At 42.1% G+C, this 27,898-nt stretch overlaps 1 protein-coding gene across 3 annotated transcripts in view; it reads right to left on the reverse strand.

The window, feature by feature from the left end:
* Nucleotides 1-21,008: 21,008 nt before the first annotated feature.
* Nucleotides 21,009-27,898, reverse strand: part of LOC309494322 (uncharacterized protein) — a 243,868-nt gene continuing 236,978 nt past the window's right edge. For all 3 annotated transcript variants that reach the window (XM_082163610.1, XM_082163609.1, XM_082163608.1), the window contains one exon: nucleotides 21,009-26,843. In XM_082163610.1, the coding sequence (XP_082019736.1) occupies nucleotides 25,189-26,843 (1,655 nt within the window). In that variant the 3' untranslated portion in view covers nucleotides 21,009-25,188. The remainder of the gene's footprint in view (nucleotides 26,844-27,898) is intronic.

Consider the following 27,898-nt stretch of genomic DNA (forward strand, 5'->3'; position numbering starts at 1 on the left):
CAGGCGTTCCCAGCGGTACAGCTGAAGTGGCAGGGAGACGTAACGTCTCCGTTCCCCACTCAGGGAACGAGGGTTACATACGTAACCGAGACATTCCCTTTCGTGGTCACTCCGAGTTACGTCGGATGACGACGAATGGGGTCCCCTGTCTAATCACGCCACCTCGGCTGTCTTCCAGTGCCCCGCGTAAGTCTGAGCTCCCTGTCGTGAGACTAGCACGGACGAAGGAGTCCTACTCAACACAGGAATACCAAGGTACACTGGGAAGCATATCTCAGAGGAAATATGCAATTATGCCCAAACAAGAAGGGGGGGACTTGGAAACACATATGACCCAGAGGGCTGCATATGGAGTATAACTGGGGTGTCCAGCTGCAGGTGGAATATTTCAACCCCAGGGGTGGCAAGATGGCTTGCCAAAGGAAAGACACATGCTCAGAGAGGCTTACAGTGGAATAAACATGTGGGGGTCGCCCAGAGGGGGAACCATGCACATGGAGGCACCTAGTCAAGTGCGAAAGCTGCCGGTGGCATAACTCTGGCATTGACGTTGACAGTGCTGGAGGAACTCAGGGCTTATGAGGCTCACCTGAGGAAAATATCGCACGTATTCCGTCCGTGGAGAGGAATGACGAGCAAGCAAAGACACCTGAGCAGAATCTAGTACCGGCTAGTTGAAGCGAGTACATGAGAAGAAACTGGCTCCACTCGGAGATTATAGAATCTCGCGAATGTATTCGGTGTCGCCCAGCCTGCAGCTCTACAAATGTCTGTTAGCGAGGCGCCATGCGCTAGAGCCCAAGAGGACGCCACACTCCTAGTGGAGTGGGCCGTCACACCAAGGGGGCATGGTCGACCTTGCTGATGGTATTCCAAAGCAATGGCGTCCACTATCCAGTGAGACAACCTTTGCTTGGAGAGAGCCTTTCCCTTCAGCTTCCCACCATAACAGACAAAGAGCTGGTCTGAGGTCCTGAAACACCGCGTTCTGTCTACGTAAGCACGGAGGGTGCGTACTGGACAGAGCAGTGCCAAGGCTGGGTCTGCCTCCTCCAAGGGCAGCGCTTGCAGGTTCACCACCTGGTCTCGAAAGGGTGTGGTGGGAAGGGTGTGGTGCAGGTCCCCTACCCTCTTGATGGAGGCCAGTGCAACCAGGAGCGCTGTCTTCATTGACAGGAACTTAAGCTCCACTGATTGCAGAGGCTCAAAGGGAGCACTCTGCAGGGCAGTTAAAACCACTGAGAGGTCCCAAGAGGGTACGAGGGGAGGACGAGGAGGATTCAGTCTCCTCGCTCCCCTCAGGAACCTGATGATCAGGTCGTGCCTTCCCAGGGACTTGCCATCAACTGCATCGTGATGTGCGGCAATGGCGGCAGCCTTCGTTCCAGCCCTTCTTGCAGGAAGGAAAGCACGACACTGATCGGGCATTTCATGGGTTCTTGATGTTTAGAAGAACACCAGTTGACGAAGAGGTTCCACTTCAACACGTAGGCATGTCTCGTGGACGATGCTCTAGTGGAAGTGATGGTAGCCACCACCGCTGGTGGTAGGGTACTCAAACCTGCCTCGTCCCGTCCAGGAGCCACACGTGGAGGCTCCAAAGATCGGGACGAGGGTGCCATTGGGTGCCCCGTCTCTGAGAAAGCAGGTCCTTCCTCAGAGGAATTGGCCAGGGAGGTGCTGTCGTGAGGAGTACTAGTTCTGAGAACCAGGTCCGGTTGTGCCAATACGGGGCAACCAAAATGACCTGCTCCTCGTCCTCCCTGATCTTGCGCAAAGTCTGCACAAGAAGGCTCACTGGGGGTAACGCATATTTGCGTAGGCCCCGCGGCCAGCTGTGCGCCAGTGCATCCGTGCCGAGCATGCCCTCGGTCAGGGAATAGTACAGGGCGCAGTGGGACGAGTCGTGGGAGGCAAAGAGGTCTACCTGCGCGTCCCCGAACTGATCCCAAATCAGCTGGACCGACTGGGGATGGAGTCTCCATTCTCCAGCGAGAGGCCGAAGCCGAGACAGCTCGTCGGCCGCTTGGTTCAGGTCTCCCGGGATATAAAAATGGCTCAAAGCGACCTCAGATGCTTCTGACTCCATATGAGGAGGTGGTGAGCGAGTTGCGACATACGGCGGGAGCATAGACCACCTTGATGGTTGATGTACGCTACTGTCGCGGTACTGTCTGATCGGACTAGTACGTGCTGACCCTTGAGCAGCGCACGGAAGCGTTGCAGGGCGAGACGTACAGCCAGCAACTCGAGGCAATTGACATGCCAAAGGCCCCGTCTCAGGGGCGCCACTTAGCCTGGCGTTTAGCGGGGCGCGGGGCCGGAGAGGGCTGTGGCGCCTTCCTGCGAATTCCTCCACGACGCGGCCCGGGTGGAGGCTGCTGCTGGGGCCGTGCGAGAGGGGCGGGAGCCGCAGGAGGGCACCCTCGTCGGCGAGCAGGCTGAGGAGTCTGTGCCAAAGGCTGGGTGGAGGCAGCAGCGGGCTGTCGGGGCAGAATGTGTTTAATCGCCTCAGTCTGCTTCTGTGCGGTCGAGAACTGTTGGGCGAAGTCCTCGACCGCGCCGCCGAAGAGGCCGGCCTGGGATATGGGGGTGTCGAGGAGACGAGTCCGCTCGGCCTCCCGCATATCAGCCAGGTTCAGCCAGAGATGTCTCTCCTGGACCACAGCTGTGGACATCACCTGACCCAGGGAGCGTGCGGTCACCTTCGTCGCTCGGAGAGCAAGGTCGGTGGCGGCACGCAGCTCATCAAAGAGCCCTGGGTCAGTCCTGCCCTCGTGCATGTCCCTGAGCATCTGGGCCTGGTAGACCTGCAAGATGGCCATGGCATGCAAGGAGGCGGCTGCCTGTCCCGCCGCTCTGTAAGACTTCACCACCAGAGTAGACCAAAATCTACAGGCTTTGGATGGGTGCTTAGGGTCACCACGGGAGGAGACGCTTGCCGGACACAGCTGCATCGCGACAGAACGCTCCACCGGGGGAACCCCAGTGTACCCACAAGCAGCGGCCTGATCGAGGGGAGGAAAGGTGGAGAAGGTCGACGAACGATCACGGGAAGACAATGGGATCGGTGGCCGCACCCGAAAACCAATCGTCCAACCGCGAACGCACTGGCTCGGGTGGCGGAGACAGGAAAGCAAGGCTGCCCGGGAAAGCATGGCCGTCATCTCGGGTTCAGACTCGGGCAATTCTGGCACACCCGAAGGCGGCAGCACAGCCGAATCCTCACTTCCCGAGGACTCCTGCCCACCTTGAGATTTGCGGGGCCTCCGTAGAGGGATCAGCAATCTCAGTCTGGACGCTCGCGGGTGCCAACACTGGAGAGGGGGGTGTGGACCGTGGACGAATCGGCGGTTTGTGCCACACCGTCACCCTCAGGTCACCCCGGCCACCAGCCAAAGTACGGCCTCTCGGGGAGACCGTAGATCGGGGTGTGGGTGGGGGGACTCTCACTCGAGTGAGCCCATCGAGTCTCGACCGTAGCATGGAGATGGTCATGTTCCCGCAGTGAGAACATGAGCCATCCACAAGGGCTGCTTTAGCGTGATCAATGCCCAAACACACCAAGCAGCTCTTGTGCCCATCAGAGGACGACACATTGCGACCGCAACCAGAAGTGCACGGGCAAGGCATCTTTAAAAAGACATGCCGCGTGCAATGCTCTTTTGTGAGAGGAAAATTCCGCGATGTTGAAGCGACCAGGGAGAAACACACCATCTGTCAGATCACTGACCAGATCAGCAGGGTAATGTGCACTCGCTGGAAATCGCCGTCCCACCAACACCGGAGAGATCGCTCGTCTCGAAGGATCTAGAGAAGAGTAACTCAGGATTTTGGCTTCTGTGGAGTGAAGAAAAAGCTCTCGGCTCCGAAGCGAAAACATATCTGCATGTTGCCAGCGTACTTCCTTATATACCCCGGCGTGGGGCGGAGATACGCTATGCAAATTCCGCGGACCCATGGCATTTCATTGCCATTGGCTCATTTTATATACTCGAAGACGATAGGCTTTCTAAGCGAAACCCCATTCGTCGTCATCCGACGTAACTCGGAGTGACCACGAAAGGGAACTAATCTGTTTGTCAAGGCAGAGTTCTGATTCAAGAATGACACCCAAATTTCTGGCATAAGGTTTGATAAATGGGGTGAAGTGACCTGAATTTTGTACCACAGTGCATCTTGCCTTGGGAGAACCAAAAATAATTACTTCTGTCTTGTCACTTTTTAACTGGAGAAAGTTGTTAACCATCCAAGTTTTGATGTCTTCGAGACAGGCCAGAAGAGATTGTATGTAATCCCTAGATTTTAGAGGCAAGTACAACTGTGAGTCGTCCGCATAGAGATGAAAAGAGAGTTATGCTTCCTTATGATGTCACCCAGTGGGAGCATATACAGGCTAAAAAGCATAGGACCCAAAATGGACCCCTGAAGGGACCCCATCTGAAATGGAAGGAGAAAAGGAGGAGAACTTGCCAATAGATACTGAGAAAGTCCTATCATTGAGATAGTAACGGAACCAAAGTAATGCGGTCTCCCTAATGCCCACCTGCTGATCAAGGCGAGTAAGGAGGATGTTATGATCAACGGTGTCGAAGGCGGCACTAAGATCCAATAATATCAGGATGGCATTATCACCTGAATCTAGTGTAAGAAGAAGATCATTGGTTACTTTGAGCAGGACTGTTTCAGTTCTATGAAGTGATGTAAAACCTGACTGAAAAGGTTCTAGTTTATTTTGGGTGGTCAAAAAAGGGGAGCAGCTGTGACAGAACAGTTTTTTCCAGAACTTTAGAAATAAAAGGAAGCTTAGAAATGGGACGGATGTTATTTAGGCATTTAACATCGAGATCATGTTTTTTGTGCAGGGGTTGGACAACCAAATGCTTAAAACATGTAGGGACAGTGCCGGATGCAAGACATGAATTTAAGATGACCTGAATGGAGGGGCCGACTACATGTAGCTCCCACTGTACCGGTTTTACCTCTGTACCAAGTATCACAGTCTATTACAACGTAAGTGTTACACTGCATTCATACAATACTCAATATTGATATTGTAATTCTCTCGACTAGATACACCGGCTTATAAATGACCAATGAATATGATCGATGGGTTGCCACTGCTCTGTTAGTCTGTGCTGGAAAAATGCATGGCATGACTACCATGAGAGCGAGACAACTCTTGCAAGATCTCGAGGAACGACTGGACAAGTGGGAGCCAGCAAATCAGCAGCAGAGGTCTTTGTCTCCCAGAGGCTTGATCACCGCATAGAGAACCTGGAGTAGTGTTGTCACGTTACCAAAATTTTGACTTCGATACGATACCAGACCAAAATACCTCGATACCGATACTGAATCGATACCACGGCAAAAAAACTAAAACAGTAAAAGTAATTGAAAAATATGACAGAACTTAATCATTGTTTTATAAATTAATTTTAAAAAGCTAAAAACTCACATGACCAGTATGATCCTGCCCTGCTTTATGACCATTCCCTCCCCTTTATTGAAAATAATAATAATAACTACATGTCAGTGTGAACGTCCTTACCAAGATGTTTGCAACATTCACATTATTATCAATCATGCTATAATTTACAAACCTTTCACAACTCTGAACAGGTTAGGATGACCAAAATCTTATTTCATGATACGAGTCATTTAATATTTTTTAAATGTAATTTTATAATTATAATATAGATATTTAATTTAATTGTATCTTTGTAATTAAAAATAAGCAAAAAAGCAAATTACAAACAATATGACAAATACTATAAGAGACAAATAAACAGTGCTTCATTTCTTTTTTGAAAGCTATAGACCTTATGTAGCTGAAACAATAAGGTCTTCACTCTATAAATTAACTATAGACTGATTCTTAATAAATAGATTAAATTTATTCAGTCAAGCATTGGGTGACTGTCTATTTTCTTTTGTTGTTGGATTAACATTAATCACACAGAATATTACGCTGCCGGTCCGGCCCTTTAAGACCTGCACGTATCCAATACATTGAAACATATACGATTTCTTTTTACAAACGGTTTACGTTCACTAAAGACATACCCGACTGTGTTTACGTGAATACTCGCCAGGATGTGCATTTTTACATATCATTTTGACAATTCAAACCTAATAGTCCGCGAAAGAGAACTGAAGTCGCGATTGTATGCTGTCTGAACGGCGTGTGCGCGCGCTTCAGGTCTGAGCCCGGCAGCGCGAGCACGTCCCGCGCTTTATTTTCTCATGCATGCACGTTTCTTTGTCAAGTGCTGCGCGTATATATTTTACTGTTCTGCTTCCGTTGTTTAGTAGTGAATTTACACGTCCTGACTCCTGCTGTCACACAGCTACGCAAGTTAAGAAATACTGCTCTTATTATTTACTGTCACTCTTAAAGTACCCGTACTAATAAAAGTTAATATCGTATCGTTTTTAATAGCAGGGTATCGCGATACCTTCCTAGTACCGGTACATCGTGCAACACTAACCTGGAGTCAAGTCAAGTCAACTTTATTTATATAGCGCTTTTCACAATACAGATTGTATCAAAGCAGCTTCACAGTATTAAATAAAATAGTACATCAGTGTTTGTTTCTAGTGTAAAACGTCCACGTTTGGTAATCCTGATCAATAGTATTGTTGATTGATTAATTAAATTAAGTATCCCCAACTGAGCAAGCCAAAGGCAACAGTGGCAAGGAACCGAAAAACTCCATCAGGTGACCTAATGGAGAAAAAAAAAACTTGGGAGAACCCAGGCTCAGTCGGGGGCCAGTTCTCCTCTGGCGTTTATGAAGTAGAGACTGGATTTAACTGTAAGATTAAAAATATTATATAAATGCCTGGCTGAAGAGATGCGTCTTTAATCTAGTTTTAAACTGGGAGAGCGAGTCTGAGCAACGAACAGGGTTAGTTTTAAAATTTCAAAGCATCTTTTTAACTGTTTGACTTAGCTGAAATACACTTTGAAAGTGGAAACACGTTGCTCTATATGTGCGTGCAACTATAGCTAAGCAAGTTTGTGGGTCCAAATGGAAAACGTGAATGCCTCATCTATAAAACTGCTTGTCATTGTATTTAGGGAGCTGCAAATAGCTAAGTTTGAGGCTATCCATATGCATATGGCAGCTGTTACAAACACTGGTCATAGGATTAAATAATACAGACGTTGTTCGGTGATTCCGTGATATTGTGGGAGTTTTGTTCAGCGACCACCTGGCTGAGGTTTGGACGTGTGCTCGTAAAAGAAGCGACACGGTTGTGACACGCACGCGATGCAGCGCGCTCGTTTGTTCCATAGACAGTATATAAACGGTTTGTCCCATAGACAGTATAAACGGTTTGTCCAGGCGCTCCTATGCTGTGGTGAGATGAAAACATCTAAACTTTTCAGAATGCCGCAAGCGCACGCAGGTCATGTGACAAAAAACAACTGACCTTTCCATGACAACATCGAAAGCTCGGCCGAACAGCGGATCATAGCTGGACAGGGCGGGTTTTTATTTCTCATCTCCATAAATATATGTAGTCGTAAAGGGCTAGAAATAAATTAATCCTTACTTCCTCGTCATCATGGAGAGAGCAGTTTATGTTTGCATAGCAACAACAGACGCAAGCGCTTGTAGAAGCGGCACGGCCGTGCTTTCCACACGTTTTAGACGCGATCCCTAATTCATAATAAACTTAGAATCTATTTGGTTTAAAATCGTTTTTGTTTTGTTTAAAATCAGGGTTTCTGCAGGTACCTTCAAATTAAATTTAATGCCTTTTTAATGCCATTTTTAAAATTTTTGATGCCATACACGACCCATGACTAACCACGGATATTATATATATATGCATTTTTATATATATATATATAAATATATATATATATATATATATATGTATATATGTATATATATATATATATATATATATATATATATATATATATATATATACATATATACATATATATATATATATATATATATATATATATATAAAATCGTTTTATTTTAAAAAGACCTGTCCCAAATTATGAATTGCAACCATTCAGTTTGACGATGATGCAATGATGAAATTATATAACTCTGAACTAAATTAGAAATGGCTCAGGAGGCAGCTTAATTAATTGTCAATTTATTTGGAGATATTTCAAAATTAGTAAAAAGAGAATTATTGTATTTATAATTTTATCATCACAAAAACAGCTCTTCAATAAGCTCAACTTTTTAAACGCTGGAACTTAATGTATTCAAAGTACATACATAAGCAAGAGCTATAGAAATTTCAGTCATTTACTGTGTAAATAAGTTCATTAAGGCATGTGCCTTAATTCAGTCGATTTTAGTTCCAACTCTGACTCAACATTTTTCAATTCACAGCACTTTTCCTTGAATCTCCTCCTTAGAGTATTAGATTTTGTTATCATTTCAGCCATGAGCGTTTTCGATTTGTTTTCGGCCTGCTCAGCTAGTTGATCGGCGTCCTTCTGAAGGCTGGTGCACACGACCGTCAACACCCCCTTTTTCTTTTTCAGTTCTTCCAACTCATCTTCCAAAGCTTTTCTCTTTAGTCCACGCATGGCACCCTCTCTCTTCCTCCTCTCCTCATCAAGGTAGATCCTGTATCTGGTCCTGGCTGAGGCTACAGAAGCCAGTAGTTCCTTTGTGAGGGACACTTTGAGAACCCCCCCTAAAGCATGTACTTGGTCACAGACAAGTCTGTGGGCCTCAACAGTTTCTTTTATGTTGCATGTCTCTACTTCCTTGTTCACGGAGAAGCCTCTCTCTACCGTAGCTTGCCCATGAGATAACAGCAGGAGGCGTTGAATGAAACTCCGAAGCTCAGGATAAGACGCGTTGAGAGTTTGGTGAAGGAAAGTATCAAGTCGTTGCTCCATGGGTTTGAAAGAGAGGAACTCCTCACTTTTGCCATGCAGAGAGAGAAAGCTGTCAAACTGTTGCACAACAGCATCACCTGCAATGGACAAACACAAAAAAATAAATCACATCAATTTAAATGGATGGTTATTTATATACCTGGTACAGGATATTGATGTAAATGTATTTGTTTAATCTGAGTTTGAACATGAATGGAAGACTAATGCATATAAAATGCATGTAACATCTAATTATTTACTGTATAAGCCCATATTATACTTCCATATCATACTATTTTTAAGCAAGCACATTAAAAAACAAACTTAAACTAATCTTTAAAATGTTCTTATGATCAAAGTACTGAGAACACATCTTATGCATACTGTGCTGTGTGTAACCTTTATTTTCCTATAATATTCCTACCAGCTGAAACTCCTCCTGTCAACTGCTTGTCCTGCAGAAATCTTTGAACTAGAGACTTCATCTTTCCCTTGCACCATTCTGGGTCTCTGCTCATGACGGAGGGGTCTAAGCATGCTATCTGCCTGACAGTGGGGTATTTCAAAGGGCTCTTTTCTTGCATTTTCTTAACGATTCTGGAGAGGCACATTATGCAGTCCCTTCTAAATTCGAGGACAGTGAGGTCACCTACTCTGTTGCTTGATTTGCTCTGAAGAACCTATCAAGGAGGGATAGCACACATCATGTTAGTTATATAGTAATATATCAGGCATGTTTAAAGTTTATGTATACATCATAGGCGTAATTTGCGGGTGGGACATGTCCCCACCACTTTTTGCCAGGGTCGATATTGTCCCCACCACTTTTTAAAACATCTCGCGGCACGAATGTACCAATTCTACAAATAAAACATCTCCAGTTAACTGGCAGAGCATTCATTTAGTTGTTTTTTAAATAAGAGATGATCTAGCGCTGAAATGTGTTTTTTAAATCAAGTGATCAAAGTGCTCGTTGCCGCTGCAATCAGTGGCGCGGATAAACGGATAAACATCTCATTAAACGACAAATTAAACCCCATGTAGCCTACTATTTAAATCGATTGCTGGACATCGTAATGTTATTGTACATATATCTGATTTAACATTGTATAAGCAACCCCCACCTGTCCCACCCACCTTTTAAAACAAAGTTACGCCACTGGTATACATAAACAGTAACAATGCATTACCTTAAGGACAGATTCAGCACCCAATCCAATGTCAGTGAGGCCTGCACTGACCCAGTTTTTCTGGTCATCAGTGTCAAGTTTGGTCAGTTTAAATGGAGTGATGTCTTGGAGTAGCTCCCTTTTTGATAAACGTCTCACCAGACTACAAAAAGGTATTAACAAAAACATTATTCAATGTGGTATACCCACTTCAAAAGTCATCATAAAACAAAAGATTAAGCCATTAAACGACGCAGAAATTAGATTATTACCATCATTAACTCCGTCAAGTCTCTGCACAGAAATGGTAAGACTGGCTCATCAGTCTGGTATTTCTTCAAGAATGGACAAAATGTTCTGGATAGCGCCATGAAAAACTGAAGTTTGGCTAAGATCAGGGGATCTTTATTTGCTGCTTCAATTGTATCAAAAGAAGAGGTTCCAGGGTTTGGTAGTTCTTTTCTACGGACTGCTTCCACGTATTCTTTCAGCTTTGGCCATACCTCAATGGCTCTCTCTGCAACAGGCAGATTTTCCACCCATCTGTGTCCACAGAAGGGGAGTGGAAAAAGAGATGTGCCAGTAAGTTTTCTATAATCTTCCCTTCTTGCAGGAACATTGTGAAAAACATAGTGCATTGCTCTCAGAAGTTTCTCGATATTCCATGCGGAGAAGCCAGTCTTGAATGAATTGTGTACCGTGTGCAGTCCACAGCTCCCAACCGAAATTAGCTGCCGACCTCCATGTAGTTCACCATGTTCTTGCTGGAGATTATTGAGGAACTTAAAGTTCACGTTGGGACCATCCATACTAATCGAAATTAGATGTTTCAGGTCTAGTAGGTGCACACATTTCTGAGAACAGAAATAAACTATTTCTTGTTGATAGTGGTTATTTTTTTTATTCTTTTTATATATATATATATATATTTTTTTTTTATTAAAGAACATTTTCAATTACCAAACATGTCTGTAACATCTTTTCAGCATTTTTTGTTGGTGTCTCATCATTTACAGTATCAGGAAGGCTATTCCAGAGTTTTGGAGCTAAATGTGAAAATGATCTCCCTCCTTTGGTTGATCTGGATATCCTAGGTATGACCAAAAGCCTCGAATTTAGTGATCTTAAAGAGCGCGATGGATTATAGGGCGATAGAAGATCCGTTAAATAAACTGGAGCTAAGCCGTTTAGGGCTTTACAAGTCAGTAGCAATACCTTGTAATTAATACAGAACTTTATAGATAACCAATGTAGTGATGATAAAATTGGTGTTATATGGTCAAATTTTCTTGATCTAGTAAGAACTCTAGCAGCGGCATTTTGGACTAACTGTAGCTTGTTTATTGAGGATGCAGGACAACCAGCTAATAAAGCATTACAGTAATCTAGTCTCGAGATCATGAACGCATGAACTAACTTTTCTGCATCAGAAACTGATAGCATATTACGTAGCTTAGCAATGTTTCTAAGGTGGAAAAAGGCTGTTTTTGTAACATATGAAATATGATTTTCAAAAGACAGGTTGCAGTCGAGTATAACACCCAGGTCTTTTACTGTAGAGGATAAAGTAACAGGACATCCTACTATGTTAAAGTTGTATTGTAAGAGGTTTTGTGGGCGGTTTTTTGAACCGATAAGTAGTACCTCTGTCTTGTCTGGATTTAATAAAAGAAAATTGCGCGTCATCCAATCTTTTATATCTTTAACACACTCTGTCAATTTGGATAATTTAGCGTTTTCATCCGGCCGTGATGAAATATATATTTGAGTGTCATCAGCATAACAATGGAAACTAATTCCATGTTTCCTTATAATATTTCCAAGTGGCAGCATATATATTGAGAATAATAGAGGGCCTAACACAGATCCCTGCGGCACTCCATAGTTTACTGGAGTTATGATTGATTTTTCTCCATTTAAATAGACAAAATGGTATCGGTCAGATAGGTATGATCTGAACCAGCTTAATGCTTGTCCTTGAACACCAGTATAATTTTGTAGTCGATCTAAGAGTATTGTGTGATCTATAGTATCGAACGCAGCACTAAGATCAAGTAAAACTAGTATTGAGATACAGCCTTGGTCAGAAGCTAAGAGTAAATCATTTGTGATTTTAACGAGCGAAGTTTCAGTGCTATGGTGCGGCCTGAATCCAGACTGAAACTTTTCATAGATGTCATTTTCTTGTAAGAAAAAGCCTAGTTGGGCAGACACAACTTTTTCTAGTATTTTGGACATAAAAGGAAGATTTGAAATGGGTCTATAATTTGCTAGGTTATTTGGGTCTAATTGTGGTTTCTTAAAGGATAACTAAACCCTAAACCAACTTTTTTTAGTTAATGATCTGTAAGAATGGGGCTTTATTAGTGCTGGTCATTGATTCGAGTAACTTTTTTGACATTTGGGTATAAAGTGTTTTAATTCTACAATATATGGTGTAAAAACATCTGAGTGCTGCCCTCTTCAGGTTGAACGGTGGCTACTGCAGTTGAATTTTCCTATTGGATGTTGCGGTACTGCGTGACGTAAGCGGTACTGCGTGACGTAAGCAGGTTCCAGCTCACCACGCCCTCCCTTGGTACGAGCTCACCACACCCTTGGATGAACTAGCGTAGATTTATCTGTATTTAGTACAGTGGTAGGTGTAGTGTTGTTAGTGGCAACTGCACAGCTTTCCAGCGGACTTGGAAATTAGGCGCCAGTGGTTGAATGCGTGGCCTGGAAGACCGTGAGTGTGAAACCTGCATTTTACGCGGAATTGCTTTTCCAACGCAATAGAGGTGGAAATGGGCTTTTCCACACAGCTCGCGCTGAAAAGCAACGCAGTGCCAAACGTTTAAATTGTGATAAATCTGATAAATTGTGATTAAAAAAAAAATTAATCACAATTTATGGTTAGGCTAAAGTTAATCCTCTGGGGTCGACAAACGCGCCAGCGTATTTTGCTGGATTTTTTCACATAGTGGCAAAATATGAAAATGCCTACAGAGAGCGCGCGCTATTGACATCAACTCGATAAAACTCATCAGATGCATGTACTTTACGTCGTCTCGCGACCCTGTGAGTCAATCTCCATTTTAGAGAGTCTGACAGCGGGTCTCAGGTGCACACCCCCCGCCCTCGTTTTTTCCCCTCTATCTCTGCTGGGGTCTGCCCACTTTTCTAGCATTTTTCAAATATTGCCAGTGGGTGGAGTCAGGCTCTGACCAGGGGTTTAGTTACCCTTTAATGAGTGGTTTTATAACTGCCAGTTTAAATGTTCTTGGAACATGACCTAAAGATAAAGATGAGTTAATAATATTGAGGAGAGGCTCTTCCACTATAGGTAACACTTCTTTCAGTAGTTTAGTTGGTATGGGATCTAATAAACATGTTGTTGTTTTAGAGGAAGTGATAAGTTTATTTAACTCTATTTGTTCTATAGTTGTAAAGCACTGTAATTGTTCTTGCGGGGGGATAATCGAGGCTGAGTTATAAGGCGCGATTGAGGATTGAATGTTTACAATTGTGGTTCTGATGTTTTCTATTTTCTCAGTGAAAAAATTCATGAAATCATTACTACTAAACTGTAACGGAATATTTTGTTCAGGTGACGCTTGTTTATTTGTTAGTCTAGCCACGGTGTTAAATAAAAACCTAGGATTGTTTTGGTTATTTTCTATTAGTTTGCGGAGGTGCTCAGCCCTGGCTATTTTTAGGGCCTTTTTATAACGTGACATACTGTCTTTCCAAGCGATTCTAAAGACCTCTAAATTAGTTTGTTTCCATTTACGCTCTAAATTACGGGTTTCTCTCTTTAGAACACGCGTAGTATTGTTGTACCATGGTGCTTTAATTTTCTCTCTGACCTTTTTTAGTCTAATAGGTGCAACAATATCCAGTGTTCCAGAGAGAATGGTGCTCATAGTGCTGGTTAGTTCCTCTAGTTCATCTGTTTGTTTGGGTTCACTGAGCAGCTGAGACAGATCCGATAAGCAATTTGAAAAATTATCTACGGTGGATGGAAGGATTGTTCTGCCTAATTGATAACGCGGCTCATAGAGTGGAGGCCAGGGTTAAAGCTTTGTCGGAGCAGATACAAGTAGCTTCCATGAGATGGACCCCAGAAAGGGTTGGTGATCAAGAGAATGAGAGGAGCTTTCTGCAGGAGTCATTAGATAATGTGAAAAAACTCAAAGTGAGTAGCCTACGTCTTCGTAGACATTTAAAGTGGAATAATCAGCACTATTTCAAAATGATACCTATTGAGTGTAATGTGTTTCCATTCACTACAGCTTAAAGTTGATGCAATATAATACCTGTTGTGGTATTAAGCATGTGTGCTATTTTTCAATATACAGGCAGCTGAAACACCGTACACCAGACAGTGTTTCAAACTAGCTGTGAAAAGGAAGGCAGACCAGATTGCGGAAGACGAACACATTAAGAAGAGGGCACGAGGTGCGGGTCACAAAAGCATGATGGATGAGGAGGATGAGAAGTGGTTGGCTAAGTGTATAGGTAAGTAAATAACATGCATACTTGTTTTTGTTTTCCTAAGAAATGTAAACCTTTATCATTATACTGTTTTTATAGTGAACTATGGCTATTGAAAACTATTAATGGAAGACTTGGCAACCAGGATTTTTGTATTCTCTGCTATTATCAGAGGTCAAAACTACCGTTCATGGTCGTCGACATGAAAGTGCACTCTACACCCATCATAGAGTGAAGTCCCAGGATCTGCTGAAACTGGCAAACTACAGAAGGCTGAGACTAGGTCTGCCGTTGATTCGTGCTGTGTCCACAGTGCATAGCAGATCAAGATTAAGACGTCTGAAATCCCTTCAGAGCAGGTGACATGTAGATCTCAACATAGATTTCTAGGGCTTTATTGTGTGCACATGTGACTGCAGTTTCATGTGAGTCAGTGTGTATGTGCGACTGACTGTATGTGTGTTAGTGCATGTGTGATTTGAGTACTGAAACAATGTGTATTCATTTAAATTGTTGGTGTATGCCACTATTTTTCAATAAAGGTGCTCTAAGCGATCCCGGGAGACGTTACTTCTTGTTGACATTCGAATTGTTGTCAAAAAAAAAACTAGGCTAGCTAGACCCTCCCTCCTCCTCATCCAGTCTCCTCCCTCCTCCCCTTCCTTCTGGCATAAAGGAAAGTCAAAGTAGTCACTACAAACAAAGTTAAGTTTTACTGATACTTCATTCAATGTGTAATGTCGCCAAGTTAGATAAAGGGTTTTATATATTGCAGAACAGAATGCAGAAAAAAAGAAAGATTATCTTAAAATCGTTTCGCCACCTGAGGTTATAACTATAACGTTAGTTCCCATACAAGGATGCAATAATAGCATGATAAAGTTAGCTTCGCGTTTCCCAGTGAGCATACACAACTGCGGCGTCGTAAACAAATTTAGTCAAAGTTGTCAATAGCATATTATTACGGCTGGCTCATATACCGCAACATAAAAGAGGCAAACAACAAATGCTTTAACAATAAGCCAATTTATTGTCAAACCAAGCAAAACAAGTACAAACCCAATTCCAAAAAAGTTGGGACACTGTAGAAATTGTGAATCAAAACAGAATGCAAGGATGCGGAAGTTTCAAATTTCAATATTTTATTCAGAATACAACATAGTTGGGACAAAGTTGGGACAAGGCCATGTTTACCACTGTGTGGCATCCCCTCTTCTTTTTATAACAGTCTGCAAACGTCTGGGGACTGAGGAGACAAGTTTCTCAAGTTTAGGAATAGGAATGTTGCCCCATTCTTGTCTAATACAGGCTTCTAGTTGCTCAACTATGATGCAAATCATAACTCTTCAGTACCCGGATCCTTCTTCTACGCAGCCATGATATTGTAATTGATGCAGTATATGGTCTGGCATTGTCATGTTGGAAAATGCAAGGTCTTCCCTGAAGACGTCTTCCCTGAGACGACATCTGGATGGGAGCATATGTTGTTCTAGAACTTGGATATACCTTTCAGCATTGATGGTGCCTTTCCAGATGTGTAAGCTGCCCATGCCACACGCACTCATGCAACCCCATACCATCAGAGATGCAGGCTTCTGAACTGAGCGCTGATAACAACTTGCGTGTCCTTGTCCTCTTTAGTCCAGATGACATGGTGTCCCAGTTTTCCAAAAAGAACTTCAAATTTTTATTCGTCTGACCACAGAACAGTTTTCCACTTTGCCACAGTCCATTTTTTATGAGCCTTGGCCCAGAGAAAACGCCTGCGCTTCTAGATCCTGTTTAGATATGGCTTCTTTTTTGGCCTATAGAGTTTTAGCTGGCAACAGCGAATGGCACGGTGGATTGTGTTCACCAACAATGTTTTCTGGAAGTATTCCTGAGCCCATGTTGTGATTTCCATTACAGTAGCATTCCTGTATGTGATGCAGTGCCGTCTAAGGGCCCGAAGATCACGGGCATCCAGTATGGTTTTCCGGCCTTGACCTTTACGCACAGAGATTGTTCCAGATTCTCTGAATCTTTGGATGATATTATGCACTGTAGATGATGATAACTTCAAACTCTTTGCAACTTTTCTCTGAGAAACTCCTTTCTGATATTGCTCCACTATTTTTCGCCGCAGCATTGGGGGAATTGGTGATCCTCTGCCCATCTTGACTTCTGAGAGACACTGTCACTCTGAGAGGCTCTTTTTATACCCAATCATGTTGCCAATTGACCTAATAAATTGCAAATTGGTCCTCCAGCTTTTACTTATATGTACATTTAACTTTTCCGGCCTCGTATTGCTACTTGTCCCAACTTTTTTGGAATGTGTAGCTCTCATTGACAAATAAATCTTTTTTTTTTTTTTTTTTAAACTGATGTAATGTATATTTTGGAGTCATGAACAATGCATTTAAACAAGTTTCAGTTGTTAACATTTCTAAGTGTTTAAATTCACCAGAAATGTAAAGTGTAGCAACCTACCCATACTTTTAATCAGCAGTTTTTACCAGTATTTGAGAGAGATCTACAAACCTTTTCACTCTGCCACAAGGGCCATTTAGGCTCCTCTGGACGATGCATTATCATCTATACTATAATTACCATAATAAATTACACGCAAATTGCTGGTCAAAAGTTTTTCAATTATCAACAGCTTTAAAACTACTGATATTTATAAAATGTGTTCATGTGAAAGGTTTTAAACCTAAAATGATGCCATAGAATTTCATTTTTTATTCTTAAGACTCCTTTTTAAATAGTTTCTTTGTCTGTTTATTTGTGCGGACAGTTGCACAACCTAACATTGGGTTTAAGATAACAAAACATAACATTTTATTATTTAAATGTACTAAAAAATCATTTAAACTAAATATTTTTTATAGATTAAAGTGATCAAATTATGTGAAAAGGAAATAATGCACTTGGACACTTAGGAAATAGTGTGTGTGTGTGTGTGTTGTTTTAAAATTGAAAAAAAGTCCGCCTGGCACTATGTTGATATTTTGGCTTCTGGAAGGGTCAATTTTCTGGGGGGGGGGGAACACAGAATATTCAATTCAAAATGAACATTTATCTTCCCTTTACATTTTCTTAGCATTTCTAAGTCAATTTACCAAACACATAATTTAGCTTTGTATATAAAGATTCAAGTTATTTGCATTTATAATTGCATTTAAAACTAGGGCTGGGCAATATATCGGATGACATTGTTAAGAAAATTTGCGTTAATTATCGCAGGCGATACATCCACGATAACTAATGCAATATGGCTCAGCTTGTCAGTGAACTACGGCATGTGTAGTAAATGCCGCTCCATCTGAAAGCAGGTGATGGCGATTTACTACTAATCAAGGAAATGCACATTAACAATGTCATCCGATATATCGCCAAGCGCTATTTATAACTAAATCTTTAAAAACGTTATGGACGTGACAGGACCCTTAAGCGTTGAGACCTCTTTATTATAGCCCTTATAAATGCAACAGGCAGTGCTGTTATGACAAAATGAGTGTATTTATTTATCAGGCATGCCTCCATCTTTCTGCAAAATGCTTACTGTTAAAATAAAGTTTAAAAAGGTGGGTCTTTGATACCTCTTTTGAAAGCATGAAATATGAGGTGAGCAGACATGTGTTGCTCACCTAATAGCCGGTGGATAAACAAGACAATTTTCTTAAAATTTTCATTAAAACACATTAATACAGTATATTACAGACCTAAATGGATAACTTGAAAAGGGTTTTGTTCTTTTGGTAAAAACTTAATTTTTTCATGGTAAGGAATTGCCCTCTGTCGTCCCTCCACTCCCCAGCTCCACCTGGATAATTTAGGCATCCTGCTACCATAATCATCATCCAAGCATTATTAGTCCCACTAGGTGGTTTATCTAAGCAAGAGTTGAAGCTGCTTCCATAAAAAAACGTATAAACATAGACAGAGGGCAACCTGATTGTTTACTTTATTTAACTTTACACTACTCTTTACCTGCTTATAATTTATTTGTGTTTTAGACTTAAGGTGATGATACACAGGGCAACTTTTTGAGCAATATTGCTGGGCAATGTTGCCGTCAACGGGCAACCAGGTGAGAGACAGGGCCCATGACCGATCTAAATTATCCAGATAGAAATGTATTGCCCATTTTCAATGGGAAAGTGCCCAAGAAACAATCGACCGGCAAGATTGCCCAGCAACATTGCTCAAAAAGTTGCCCTGTGTATCATCACCTTTAGTTTTGTGGTATGTTATGTTATTGGACTTCTGTGCTAGTTACAGCTTGTCCATAATGAACAAGCATAAGGTTGTCCATCAGTGCACATGGCACCAGGACACCCTAGGCTGGAGGTCAATGTTCGACTTTGTGGTCGTTTCATCTGACCTCCGGCCGCATGTCTTGGACACTCTGGTAAAGAGAGGGGCAGAGCTGTCAACTGATCACGACCTGATGGTGTGTTGGATCCGATGGCGGGGGAGGAAGCTGGACAGACTCGGCAGAACCAAACGTACTGTGAGGGTCTGTTGGGAATGTTTGGCCGAATCCCCTATCAGAGAGATCTTCAACTTCCACCTCTGGCAGAGATTCAACCGGATCCCGAGGGAGTCTGGAGATATTGACTCCGAGTGGACCATGTTCTACACCTACATTGTGGAGGCGGCCACTCTGAGCTGTGGCCGTAAGGTCTCCGGTGCCTGTCGAGGTGGCAATCCCCGAACCCGGTGGTGGACACCTGAAGTAAGGAATGCCGTATAGCTGAAGAAGGATTCCTATCGGGCCTGGCTGGCTTGTGGGACTCCTGAGGCAGCTGACGGGTACCGACAGGCCAAGCGGATTGCAGCCCGGGTGGTTGTGGAGGCAAAATTGTGGAGGATCATTTGCCCAGGTTGCCTTTTCAGTAAAAGGAGCAAAATTATGGAATTCTCTGCCAGACCACTTAAAATGTATCCGACATTAGCCACCTTAAAAAAATAAATTAAAAAAATCGTGGTTAATTTAGGAACAATACTGTTCTCATATTTAGTCTTTACACTTTGCACTCTCTGTATATTTTTTGTCCTTTTTTATTGCCTTAGTTTGGATTTAAATTTTTTTCCTTCTTATTTTTAATATTGTTAAACTGTATTTTTTTTATAAAAAAGCCCTACTAGGGACAAGTGTCGTGAATTAGCTTTAGCTAAAAACACTATGATACTAGCCTGGGTGCCAGCCCGAACCCCGCCCACAACATTTTTGGTCGGGAAGTTCGGTCTGGACTCGATTCGTTGAGAAGTAATTATGCTCGGCTCCCAGAAGGCAGAGCCAATCAAATTGTCAGGGCGGGCTTTAATCGATGATGGACAGATAGAATAGAATAGAATAGGGCATTTATATAGCGCTTTCATATGTACTACTGTACACCCAAAGTGCTTTACAATCATATCAGGGGATCTCTCCTCAACCACCACCAGTGTGCAGCATCCACTTGGATGATCTGCGGTTACGTAATCACCCACGTCATCAAATAGCGCTTGGGTTGAATTGGTTTTCAACAAAAGATGACTGCAGCTGGAGAATTAAGATGTTTAGATTCCGCTATCGCGTCTGTTATAAAAGAAAACGACAGAGCATTAATTTTAAAAGACGAACAGAGAACTGGTGGTAGGCAGATCGAGGCTTTGTGAAACAATGAAACAGTTAAGCAAATGTGCCATATTGTGTTGAGGCTTCGAAACAATCTGACACCCGTCTCAACGAGCGACACTTGCAGGTGCTGATCTGAAACAACCCTGACGAGCCATTAAAAATTTGTTTTTTTTATTATTGTATTTTTCTAATATGTGAAGCTTGTAACCTGTAGGCTCCTCACTGTACATAATGTTATTTTGGTCATGAAAAATGAATATTAATAAAAGAAATCAAGCCACAATGTCTCACTTTTTTATAGATTTTTATTAAAAAATATCAATTTCTCTGCTGTGGAAGGACTTAGCCTAATTCTTTTTTAAAGATAATTTCTCCAGCCTTTGACAAACTCCTCTCACAAAAACCCACGAGGTCAAGATGCTTTGACTTCACTTTTATACAGATGTGCGAGTGTATGGTCTGTTCCCGACCCTAAACTTTGATATATCCTTTTATTGAAATGGGTGCTTTTCTGTGCTTTTACTTTCACTTTTGCCGCAGAGACCCTTTTATGTCCTATAAATGTGTCGTATTTTTGATAATCCGCGCAGATTTCAGCTGATGATTCTGTTTAAAGTTATTAATAACAAATCATGAATGAAAGAGAACTTACTGTGTTGCTCTGATTGGTTGTAGGTCTATCCAATTGAGTGCAGAGTTGTTGTTTTTCCTGGTTCGGTTAAGACACGCCTCATAATCAAAGCTCTATGGAGCAATATCAGACTCACATTCTGCCTAGAATATGAGTATGACGAAGTCAGGCTACTATGATACATACATCGGATGACTGTTAAGCTTTTTACTGTATATATACACTCACCTAAAGGATTATTAGGAGCACCTGTTCAATTTCTCATTAATGAAATTATCTAATCAACCAATCACATGGCAGTTGCTTCAATGCATTTAGGGGTGTGGTCCTGGTCAAGACAATATCCTGAACTCCAAAGAATGGGAAAGAAAGGTGATTTAAGCAATTTTGAGCGTGGCATGGTTGTTGGTGCCAGACGGGCCGGTCTGAGTATTTCACAATCTGCTCAGTTACTGGGATTTTCATGCACAAACATTTCTAGGGTTTACAAAGAATGGTGTGAAAAGGGAAAAACATCCAGTATGCGGCAGTCCTGTGGGCGAAAATGCCTTGTTGGTGCTAGAGGTCAGAGGAGAATGGGCCGACTGATTCAAGCTGATAGAAGAGCAACTTTGACTGAAATAACCACTCGTTACAACCGAGGTATGCAGCAAAGCATTTGTGAAGCCACAACACGCACAACCTTGAGGCGGATGGGCTACAACAGCAGAAGACCCCACCGGGTACCACTCATCTCCACTACAAATAGGAAAAAGAGGCTACAATTTGCACGAGCTCACCAAAATTGGACAGTTGAAGACTGGAAAAATGTTGCCTGGTCTGATGAGTCTCGATTTCTGTTGAGACATTCAGATGGTAGAGTCAGAATTTGGCGTAAACAGAATGAGAACATGGATCCATCATGCCTTGTTACCACTGTGCAGGCTGGTGGTGGTGGTGTAATGGTGTGGGGGATGTTTTCTTGGCACACTTTAGGCCCCTTAGTGCCAATTGGGCATCGTTTAAATGCCACGGCCTACATGAGCATTGTTTCTGACCATGTCCATCCCTTTATGACCACCATGTACCCATCCTCTGATGGCTACTTCCAGCAGGATAATGCACCATGTCACAAAGCTCAAATCATTTCAAATTGGTTTCTTGAACATGACAATGAGTTCACTGTACTAAAATGGCCCCCACAGTCACCAGATCTCAACCCAATAGAGCATCTTCGGGATGTGGTGGAACGGGAGCTTCGTGCCCTGGATGTGCATCCCACAAATCTCCATCAACTGCAAGATGCTATCCTATCAATATGGGCCAACATTTCTAAAGAATGCTTTCAGCACCTTGTTGAATCAATGCCACGTAGAATTAAGGCAGTTCTGAAGGCGTAAGGGGGTCAAACACAGTATTAGTATTGTGTTCCTAATAATCCTTTAGGTGAGTGTATATATAGAACATATGAGCAGAAATTGCTAAATAAAAGCTTATTTGATGGGCAGTATATTCTACAGTAAAAACTGTACCCAAATCTAGTCAACAAAATGTTCTTTCATATTTCGCCTGACTGTAACGTTGTTTTTATGAAATATTAGGGCATATAAATGTTAATTTGCAGTTTAATACGTTGCTTATACAAAGACATTTTATTTCAACATATTTCAGTAGATTTTTACTCATCTCAGTGTAGCAAAGCATTTTAGTTGATTAAACTAAATTAATCAGCTCTGAGCTCTCCGAGGCGTGGTCACATTACATTTGAATGAGCTCTAATGAGCTCGACTGGAATCGCTCTCTTTTAATACAGATTTCACAAGATTTCATTTTTTTATATAAATTACTTCATTTAAAATAAGAGAATTCAAGCTTCATGTCTGTGCGTCTGTATTAGAGGTCGACCGATATGTTTTTTTTTTCAGGGCGATGCCGATCTTTTGAAATCCGGGTTGGCCAATGGCCGATTAATGCTGCCGATTTATTTTGGCCGATATTTGGCCGATTATGAGCTTGTTTTTAACCTCTATTTGAAAGATAAAATGTAACACAGATAATTACTTAAGATAGACAAGATTTCTCAACAAAAACATTTATTGAACACTTGACCAATCTGCACTTGTACAAAAGACAAAAAGACCTTGAGATATGTTTGGCAATTGTACCTGAATGAATTGAAAATTAATTTGCTACATTTCAGATTAATACATTTGTTTTCCTTAAAATTTTAATTAACAGTAATTTAAACACTTTGCAGTTTGAATGATGTCTTGCAGGCTATAAACAAAATGACTGTTTTTATGTTTCCACTGTTTGATCGCATCCGCGCCTCACACACACACACACACACACAAATATAAGTAAACACTTCGCGACTTTAAACACACACGACTTTTCGATCGCGCCCGCGCCCCTCTCTCCCTCTCCCTCTCTCACACACACACACACCACATTCCAGCATTGCCATCTTTACATCGCAGCCTGCTTCAGAGCTAAGGCGGAGCTACAGATTAGGTGTGCCCAAAGAACCCGCATATCTAAAAGTAGTTCCGCATTACATGAATTCATTTTGCACGCAAGTTTTATTGATTTTTATACCATGTATTCTCCGTGTTAATTTATACACCGAACTGTGACGCCCGTACCATTTCGGTTCAATACGAATACATGTACCGTTCCACCCCTAGTCTACAGTGAAATACAGTCACACATTACACTGTTTGGCCAGCATTTTAACCGCGTTTAATCCAGCTACAAGCTAACGGTATGCTAAAGTTAACTGTTGACTAGCGTCACGTTTCTAACGTCCGTTTTCAGAGCATCCAAGAGAAGCACAGGCATAACAGTAGCACCGAAATGAAGCACAGAAATCCGCATTGATATTCGGTCCGGTAAATTACGGTCGTTAAGGCACCAGTGCCGTATTAGCACCGGCTCTGTCTGTAGCTACCCAACCCTAATGACGACGCTAGCAAAGCAAAGCAAAGCCAGTCCTTCATCAACCTATAGTGCGTTGGTCACTTTTTTATTTCTTATTTCTCTGCATTGAGTGACAACCCCTTTTAAATAGAAGACACACAAAACAGAACAAATAAAAGTCTCAGATTCTCAGTCTGTAATTGCAAAATTCTTGCTTACTTATTGTGACAGGATAGCAACCCTTCTGCTGTGCTAATGCAACCTGAAACTACGCTATTAATATCCAAAGTAGCCGAACGTCATGTCGCCTATTCATATTTTTTCTCAAAGTTGGCAGTAACATATCAAAAGGTTTTAATCAAATATAAAGGAGTTTTCTCCAAGGAACTTAGCTCCTTCCTTAGGCACTGGATGAGGTCTGCTCTCTCTGCTGGAGAATGACTCTAGGCACAGCGTGTGTCGAACACGTGTTCCACAACAACAACAACACTAGGCTGCCAACAGATGCGCCCGCCTAATAATCGGCTTGATATACTGGATATTGTCCGATGTCGATTATGTTAAAAAATGCAAAAAATCGGCCCATTAATCGGTCGACCTCTAGTCTGTATGCCTGTTTGACTGAGTATTCGCTGAGTTACAGTTCATTTTCGGACGCGTTTCAGAATGGACTACACTGACAGAGAGAAGGCAGAACTCGCATCACGTTTATTTTTCTTTATTTGGCAAAAAGCACAACACTTTGTTTTTATTGTGAGTATACACAAAAATAATACACACTTAACAGGATCGATTGATGTATGAAACTTGTTTGTAATATCAAAGTCAACAGAGCAAAATGAATCTCATTTGAACTGATAAGGAAAAAAGCGAGCTGGTATCGCCGGCGATATGGTTAACGAATTTCCGGAAAGAATCCAAATTCCACCACTACACATTCAACCATCACGATTCGGCACGGTTAGCCAAGTGTGCTGAGAGTTCAAGGCCGAGAACGGTTTGTAATGGTGCCGTGCCAGACCAGGCTCAAGTGGAAACACAACTTGAACCTTTTCCGAAAGTGGAAAAGCAGCTTTTGTTTCTCAGCACATAAAGATGAACTACTACCGTGATCTCAGACTGTGGTGATGTGGTTTCTCCACTACATGGATCTTCAGGTGTCGCTTCAGGTCACTTTTAAAAGAGAAACTGTTTCCACACTGATCACATGTGTGCGGCTTCTCTCTGCTGTGGATCCTCTCATGTTGTATCAGATTTGCTGACACACTGAATCTCGTCACAGTGTGAACACTTGTAAGGTTTTTCTCCAGTGTGGATCCTCTCATGTATTTTCATTTGTCCTGACAAACTGAATCTCTTGTCACAGTGTGAACACTTGTAAGGTTTTTCTCCAGTGTGGATCATCTCATGTGTTTTCAGATGTGCTGACTGATTGAATCTCTTGTCACAGTGTGAACACTTGTAAGGTTTTTCTCCAGTGTGAATTCTGTGGTGCAGTTTTAAACCGTCCGCTGTAATAAAAGTCTTCTCACACTCAAAGCACATGTACACTCTCACACCAGTGTGAGTTCTCATGTCCTTGTAAATATTGCAGCCGTGAAAAACTCTTTCCACACACAGAACATGAATGCAGCTTCTCCTTTGTATGAACTCTCAGGTGTCTCTTCAGGTCTGATGACCCAAGAAATGTTTTGCCGCATTGATCACATGAGAACGGCTTTTCTCCAGTGTGGATTTTCATGTGTTCTTTAAGGTTTGAAGAATGCCTGAAACTCTTCCCGCACTGATCACAGGTGTGTGGCTTCTCTCTGCTGTGGATCCTCTCATGTTTTTTCAGATTTGCTGAGTGACTGAATCTCTTGTCACAGTGTGAACACTTGTAAGGTTTTTCTCCAGTGTGGATCCTCTCATGTGTTTTCAGATGCGATGAGTCACTGAATCTCTTGTCACAGTGTGAACAATTGTAAGGTTTTTCTCCAGTGTGAATTCTCTGGTGCAGTTTTAAACAGTTCGCTGTAATAAAAGTCTTCTCACACTCAAAGCACATGTACTCTCTCACACCAGTGTGTATTTTCTCATGTCTATGTAAATATTGCCGCAGTGAAAAACTCTTTCCACACACAGAACATGAATGTGGCTTCTCCTTCATATGAACTGTCAGGTGTCTCTTTTGGTGTGATGACCTAAGAAATGTTTTGCCGCATTGATCACATGAGAACGGCTTCACTCCAGTGTGGATTTTCATGTGTTCTTTAAGGTTTGAAGATTGAATGAAACTCTTCCCGCATTGATCACATGAGAACGGCTTCACTCCTGTGTGGATCATCATGTGAACATTAAGGGATGATAATTGACTGAAACTCTTCCCACATTGATTGCATACATGTGGCTTCACTCCTGTATGAACTCTCATGTGAATCTTAAGAGATTGTTTGTCTGAGAATCTCTTTTCACTCTGTTCACACATGAACGGCTTTTCTCCGGTGTGAACTCTCATGTGAAGCTCAAGTCTTTGTTTGCTTGTGAAGCTCTTCCCACACTGAGTGCAGGTGAAACATTTCTTTGCTCTTCTTTTCTTTAAAAATGTCTTTTTAGTCTTTGAGCGACTCAAAGGTTTTTCTCCAGATTTGACATGATGTTCCTCCTCCACTTCTATCAGTTCTTCACTCTCCTCCTTCACTTCACTCAGTTCTTCACTCTCCTCCTTCACTACACTCGGTTCTTCCCTCTCCACCTTCACTTCTATCAGTTCTTCACTTTCCTCCTTCACTTCACTCAGTTCTTCCCTCTCCTCCTTCACTACACTCAGTTCTTCCCTCTCCTCCTTCACTTCACTCAGTTCTTCACTCTCCTCCTTCACTTCACTCAGTTCTTCCCTCTCCTCCTTCACTTCACTCAGTTCTTCACTCTCCTCCTCCACTTCACTCGGTTCTTCCCTCTCCTCCTTCACTACACTCGGTTCTTCCCTCTCCACATTCACTTCACTCGGTTCTTCACTCTCCACCTCCACTTCACTCTCCACCTTCACTTCACTCGGTTCTTCACTCTCCTCTTTCACTTCACTCAGTTCTTCTCTCTCCACCTTCACTTCTATCAGTTCTTCACTCTCCTCCTTCACTTCACTCAGTTCTTCACTCTCCACCTTCACTTCACTCAGTTCTTCACTCTCCTCGCTCTCTTCCATCGGGTCTGAAATTAAAGAAAGACTCTCATTTTCAAATTTTCTAAATAATCAAAATAATTCATTCAAAGAGAGAAATATGGAGTGAATGAACATTAAAATTATCCCAAATGTAACAGACAACTGCTATAAAATATTACAATAATTTATGTATTTTTATAAAATTTATTATACGTCCCTGAAACCTTCCCTGAATGAGGTACACTGATCTTCCAGTTATTATCTTTAAAACATTATAGGCACAAATCCCATGTATCTGTAGTAAGAACTAGGGCTATCAAATTTGCTCAAAAATGAAATTCGAATATTCCCTCTAAAAAACACATAATTCGAACTATTTGAACATCTGGTTGCGCATTTTGTCAATGACGCGCATTAAGTCAATAACAGGACAAATTAATACAAAGAGACATAACTACTTGTATAGGTAGTTTATTTAAGTTTAAACATATTTGACAACGTACCTAGACAAAAACAAGTAAATCAACTAATGGCCAAGACCGCAGACCTCACTCTCGCTCGCTCACTCACGCACTCGCAGGCACTCTTTTTCTCTCTCCTCCCCTGCTGCGTTCACACCAAACGCGAATAGAGCGTCTGGCGCAAGTGATTTCAATGTTTAGTCAATGTAAAGATGCGTCTGGAGGTCTTGTGGCACGAATGAAGCCTTGTTTATACTTTCGCCTGGCTCCGCAGCGTGAGTCTCCGCAGACTGCGCACGCACCTCCCCAAACTGACAACGATAGGGGGCGACTCAAGAAATTATCCTCTAAACCATCAGGAATCAGCGGTTAGAAGAAGATACACACGTGACCATGTTTATTTTAGTACATCACCACCAATAATACACTACTAAAAGAATTGTGTAAAACCCAGTAAACCCTGAGATTATTACTAGTGACAATAAAACAAAATATATGGATATGAGAATGTGTACACAAAATAAATTAACAATTTCTTACATATTTTCTAATTTCACTAAACATTTCATTAAGTTTCGTGAACATTTTTATAAAACATGGATCTTTATGTTCATTAAAAATACTTGTTATGCTATTGTATG

This window comes from Leuciscus leuciscus (assembly GCF_965113295.1).
Source record: "Leuciscus leuciscus genome assembly, chromosome: 1".
In the NCBI taxonomy this organism is placed as follows: domain Eukaryota; kingdom Metazoa; phylum Chordata; class Actinopteri; order Cypriniformes; family Leuciscidae; genus Leuciscus; species Leuciscus leuciscus.